The sequence below is a fragment of the Notothenia coriiceps genome, unplaced genomic scaffold (genome assembly GCF_000735185.1).
Source record: "Notothenia coriiceps isolate Sejong01 unplaced genomic scaffold, NC01 NC01_scaffold00022445, whole genome shotgun sequence".
Classification (NCBI taxonomy): Eukaryota; Metazoa; Chordata; class Actinopteri; order Perciformes; family Nototheniidae; genus Notothenia; species Notothenia coriiceps.
The window spans coordinates 5,930-12,018 of record NW_011355146.1 but is presented as its reverse complement, the minus strand read 5'-3'; the positions used below and the strand labels follow the sequence as shown (position 1 = coordinate 12,018).

General features: G+C 41.3%; 1 protein-coding gene across 1 annotated transcript in view; it reads right to left on the bottom strand.

Annotated features, from left to right (window-relative positions):
- Positions 1 to 6,089, bottom strand: part of LOC104953977 (sorting nexin-2) — a gene marked incomplete at its 5' end in the record, with an annotated part of 21,080 nt that overhangs the window by 10,510 nt on the left and 4,481 nt on the right. Inside the window, 4 exons of the mRNA XM_010781020.1 lie at positions 161 to 372; positions 1,214 to 1,307; positions 1,667 to 1,780; positions 4,708 to 4,783. Coding sequence (XP_010779322.1) covers positions 161 to 372; positions 1,214 to 1,307; positions 1,667 to 1,780; positions 4,708 to 4,783 — 496 coding nt within the window. The remainder of the gene's footprint in view (positions 1 to 160; positions 373 to 1,213; positions 1,308 to 1,666; positions 1,781 to 4,707; positions 4,784 to 6,089) is intronic.

The window sequence follows — 6,089 nt, the reverse complement described above, 5'->3', positions numbered from 1 at the left end:
AAAAAAAAAAAATTGTAATTTTTAAAATTTTTTTATAATGGGACACAGGGTTCGGTCCGGATTGATTTGCAGTTCGGTCCGGATCCGGACCTTGGTCCGGAGTTTGAGAAGCCCTGGCATACAGTATACTATTGTGTGCAGAGTGAATCTACCCTCAGACTCGTACCTTGACGGCGATGATGAGGCGGACATAGTCCCCCAGTAACTCAGAGAAGAGGTAGAAGTCTGCGTTGGCCTGGTCCTGGTGCAGCTGGTCGATCTTCTCCTCCACCTCGGCCAGCTGGGACAGAGCCCGGGACAGAGCTGTGTGGTCCTCGCTGTTCCCCAACATGGCCGCCGACTTGGCGAACTGCGCCGTGTTCACCGAGAGCTCTAATAATAATAATAATAAATGGGATTTATATAGCGCTTTTCTAGACCCAAAGACGCTTTACATTATGAGTAAGGTCGACAAACAAAACAAGAACAAAAACACAAACAAAAACAAAAACAAAAACAAAACAAAGCTCTGGAGAGGAGAGGAGGAACTCAGTCTGGTGCCAGAACATGATGCGGTATTCTTGAGACGTAAATATCTGATTTCATTTATACAAATATTCTTTACAAAAAAAATCAACTATCTAACTAACAACATATTTTTTTTTGTTTAAGTGCACATTAACTCACATTGAGTGTACGGCCCTATCTGAGTAGGGTTAAGACTTTTCAACAAAAAATGAAAGTAGTACAAATAAATAAAGACATGTACAGTAATTTCATATATTCCACCTGTGGATTTAATGCTTGGCTTCGTAAATTGAAAAAAATAAAATTATAGAAGATTCTAATAAATTAATAATATTAATAACTCTACAATATGTTAACTATTTATTTAAAGAGCCTGCAAGAACAAATGCTGTTGTGACATGCCCTGCAAAAGAACCAAACCACTATTAGACATTTTTATTTAGAAAATCCAGAGAGGCTGTTGAGGCATGTTTGATTACTATCGAATAAGCCATTTATTAAATAAACAAAATATATTGTTAAACCACCAGAATGTGGTAAAGCAAGCACTTTTCTTAGGGTAATCAAGAGAAGTGTGCTGGGCGGTGCCATCACGTTGAAAGGGAACATTTAGTCAGAATTCTTGTTAACGAAATTCCCACTGCGATCATTGGGAAGTCATTTGAAACACAAACACACACCCTACGACGTCCAGTCGTCATTATACCTTTCCTGTGACAGACCAGAGACTCCACACTGGCATGAAGTTTCCTCAGCTGAACGTCCAGGTTCTCAAAATGCTGCTGCTTCTCCTCAAACCACTGAAAGACACACACACACACACACACACACACACACACACACACACACACACACACACACACACACACACACACACACACACACACACACACACACACACACACACACACACACACACACACTTTTCCTTTTTACTTAACTTTCACCACTTCCTTTGTTACCTTCAGCATTTCTTCATACCCTCATATTAACTTTATTTACATGTTTACTCACTTCCTTTCTTTCCTCTTCCTTTCGACGCTACCTGTACCTGCTTCATCAGTTCATATTCCTCTGGTTATTTCCTTCCCTTCTCCTCTACATCCTTATTCCCCTTTTTAAAAATTCTTCCTCCCTTCTATCCTCTCTCTGTACTCACAGCGTCTGACTCGTTCATTTTGATGGTCATCTTGTTGACGGCCTCTGCGGCCTTGTTGACCATCCGCAGGAGACCGGCGCTGCTCAGAGCCTGAGTGCTGACCGCCCGCGGCAACTGGACCAAACAACAACAAATAAACAAACAGGATGTCAGACTTTACAGCGACCCCCGGCCCCTGGCAGACCACCACACACAATACAGACTGCAACAGATGGCAACTTATTTCTTTACCATAGAGTAACTTTTCTTTTTTTTGTGTGCTTTTTTTTGTGTGCTTGCCTCTTTATTTTTTCCACCTAGACTTTAAGCTTTATCAGACAATAAACATCAGCAGAGTACACTACAACAGAAGTGTTGCCAGACAGAATGTGATCTAGAGTTACAAGAAATATTCCTGTGTATTATGGACACTTAATAAATGCATAGCCTTAGCTCCATGTAGATAACACAAACAAGAATATTAACATATTTTGCCGTGATTTAATTTATGTAATACACTCACAAAATGATGCCGATATAACACCATACTGATAAAAGTTATGAAAAACCATGAATTAATACTTTGACAAGTGTGCTTACAAGACGGCAGGCGAAACAATGTTAAAACAAAGCAACAAACAAGATTCCTCCAATTAAATTCTTGCAGTATCTGGGACATGCAGCAGAGGAGGTTGTTCCGCCAACGTTTTGCCGGTTGTGATTGAGTATTTTCTCATTTAGCTCTTTGTGGGCTTGCCTCTTTATTTAATATGTAATTTTACTCGTTTTCCTTTTGGCTTTATCTACACTTTACCATTGCTGTTGTAAACGTGTAAATATCAGCTTGTTGGTTTTTTCCAGTGTTAATGTTTCTATTTCTTTTGATGCTTTCTTTGTGAGTCATTCGCTCATTTTCTCATTGTTTTAAACATCTTGTCTCAAATGGTGATTTAATTTCCTGCAGTTAAAGTGTTTAATTGATCTTTAATTTATGTAGATATTTTAGAGTGCCATCTTTCACATTTGTTTCGTTGCCGTTTCTAGTTCAACCTTTAGATTTTTAACATTTTATTTTTGTCTTCCCTTAATATCCCCTCTCTCTCTCTGTTTCAATCTATATCTTAACTACATTTATTTGCTCTTGTTTTGTCTTCTCGCCTCTGTCTAACTCTATTACAGCTGCCCCCCCCCTGATTGTAATGTGTCCCACGTTCTAATTCCAGTCAGATTTAAAGCGTGCCGAGCAACTTTAACAGCCCCAAAACCCAGCTAAGACCCCATCGCGTCACTCTAAAAACGCCCCGATGTCCGTCTGAAAATAGGCTCATTTTTCTTCATTTTGGAAAAGTTTACTTTTCTCCCGGACATGCAACGTTTTCCTCCATCGCTGGAGCACATTTACCCCCCCCCCCTTCCAATCTAATTTAGGTGGAGCGGCAGCAGCCAGGGGGACGGCTTGGTCCCAAAGGCCCCTCGGAGGGTAAATGAGTAAAGGTGGGGGGGTAAATATAGCTTTGAATTGCAAACAAGTCCCCCCCCCCCCCCCGTCCCCCGTCCTCTGGTTGTGTTTCATTTAGCGGGCCGGACGGAGCGCTATGCTCGGTCAAGCGTCCGAGTGATTCATCTGTTAAATCTGTGACAAGGGGCCATTTATGTTGTGGCTCCTTCCCAACGCAATCCCACCAACTGTTAGGCAGAGCAGGGGGCTAGGGACTGGGGTGAGGAGGGGGACAGTTAGAGCCAACGAGACGAAGTGTTACAGAGAATTTAGTCTGAGTGGACAATAAAACGAGGAAACAGGAAATGCCAGACTCTTAAACCCGAAGGCAGTTTTTACAGGCGCGTTGGGTTGACCTCGTCCGGACGTTCCGCTGCTTGTTGGGAAAAAGACGTGAAGAAAACTCAGACAGAGTTTTTGCTGTTATTTGGGGGGGTTAGTTATTTGGCTTTCCCCCCATTTCAGAAAGTCCATCAGTTATTTTTTCAAGAGTGAGGGCCTGTGTCTACATAACGTAAGTTTTTAGCACCGGAGTCTTTTTTCAATTGTTTCCAATGGGGAGTGAGTGCATAGCGCCACAAGTGATAGAGAGGCAAAGTCCCTCCCCTTCCGGTGGACCTCCATGGGACCTTATTTCGGAAAAATTATGTATTGAAGTCAATGGAGAGAGAAAGATTATGTTTTGATCCCCTTTGAATTGTGCCACAAATTACACATATGATGTTTGTCAATTTTATAGATAATTTTGCAGGTCAACATTTTTTAAATGTGTCGTAAAACTGGGAAGTAGACCGCTCAATGACCTACATCTCTGGTCTCGCACACGTCACCAACACCAAGATGGCCGTCACGTTACCACATTTCACCTCTTTCTTTCAGAATGAGGCGAAAAGTATTAAAAGAGGTGAAAATCATTACAAGGCTGGGTATGTTGAGAGCTGTACATACACACAAGGGGAGTTAGTCGGTTCTGTAAGAGCCAGCATGCGGGACCGGCTTTATAAGGTTTCGGTGAGTAACACGAGTGTAATGTGTAACGTTAATGACATCACTTACGCGACTCTGGGATTTGTAGTCTTTCTAGTTGCGTGTTCTACGACAAACTGTGACTTTTTTTACATGGAAATTATTTTTTAAGATTGACAAACATCATGTGTAATTCGTGGCACAATTCAAACGGGATCGAAAGATAATCTTTCTCTCCCCATTGACTTCAATACATAATTTTTCCGAAATAAGGTCCCATGGGGCGGAAGTAGAAGGGCGGGACTTCGCCTCTCTATTGCCTCGAGAAAAAGTCCTGCTCCCAGCTTCTTTTCCTGAGCGCTCCAAAGTGTTTGTGTTTGGGTTTAAAGTATCTCAACTTTTCAGAAAAGACATTAGGGGACAAACTTATTTTTTGGCTATTTTTGGCGAAAGAAGAAGTTTGTAACTATCAAAGCAGACTGTTAAAGGCTGACTGGTCTTTCGAAATTTGCCAGTGGCATTAAAAAGAGGTCGGGCAGTAAGAACTGAACCTACATCCTTTCTGTAGGAAAACAAGGAGGAATGGTTCATCAGTTACCTCTGAGCTCTCCAGAAACTGCAGCACGTTGGGATCCTTCAGCAGGATGGGATGCTTCACTGTTCTCATCAGATACCTGAAACACAGATATTATTTATCATCATGACCACTTTCTGATCTATAATTAATTAATCTCCTTGTTGCTTGTTGTAGGAAACAAGCTTCTTCTTTAAAAATGTAAACTTACTTAACCATTAAATGGCCAATGTATAAATATTTTGGAAAATTGATTGATTGCCATTACACCCTTAATACACCCTTATTACACCCATGATACACTATTATTACACCTATATTACACTGTTAGTTGACCCATATATCACCCAAGTAACATCAGTATTGCACCTATGTAACATAAATATAACAACCATATTACACCGTAATTGCATTGTTATTAGACCTATTTTACACATGGACAGAGCCTGTCAAATGACTGTATCCTTCAGAACAGAAAAAACATTGAAGGGTTTCAGTCCAAATTCAAAAACACACAGTAGAAATCTGAACACATATATATATACAGTGGGGCAAAAAAGTATTTAGTCAGCCACCAATTGTGCAAGTTCACCCACTTAAAAAGATGAGGCCTGTAATTTTCATCCTAGGTACACTTCAACTATGATAGACAGAATGGGGGGAAATAATCCAGGAAATCACATTGTAGGATTTGTAATGAATTAATTGGTAAATTCCTCGGTAAAATAAGTATTTGGTCACCTACAAACAAACAAGATTTCTGGCTCTCACAGACCTGTAACTTCTTCTTTAAGAGCCTCCTCTGTCCTCCACTTGTTAACTGTATTAATGGCACCTGTTTGAACTCGTTATCAGTATAAAAGACCCCTGTCCACAACCTCAAAACAGTCACACTCCAAACTCCACTATGGCCAAGACCAAAGAGCTTTCAAAGGACACCAGAAACAAAATTGTAGACCTGCACCAGGCTGGGAAGACTGAATCTGCAATAGGTAAGCAGCTTGGTGTGAAGAAATCAACTGTGGGAGCAATTATTAGAAAATGGAAGACAGCCAAGACCACTGATAATCTCCCTCGATCTGGGGCTCCACGCAAGATCTCACCCCGTGGGGTCAAAATGATCACAAGAACGGCGAGCAAAAATCCCAGAACCACACGGGGGGACCTAGTCAATGACCTACAGAGAGCTGGGACCAAAGTAACAAAGGCTACCATCAGTAACACACTACGCCGCCAGGGACTCAAATCCTGCAGTGCCAGACGTGTCCCCCTGCTTAAGCCAGTACATGTCCAGCCCCGTCTGAAGTTTGCTAGAGAGCATTTAGATGATCCAGAAGAGGATTGGGAGAATGTCATATGGTCAGATGAAACCAAAATAGAACTTTTTGGTAAAAACTCAACTAGAC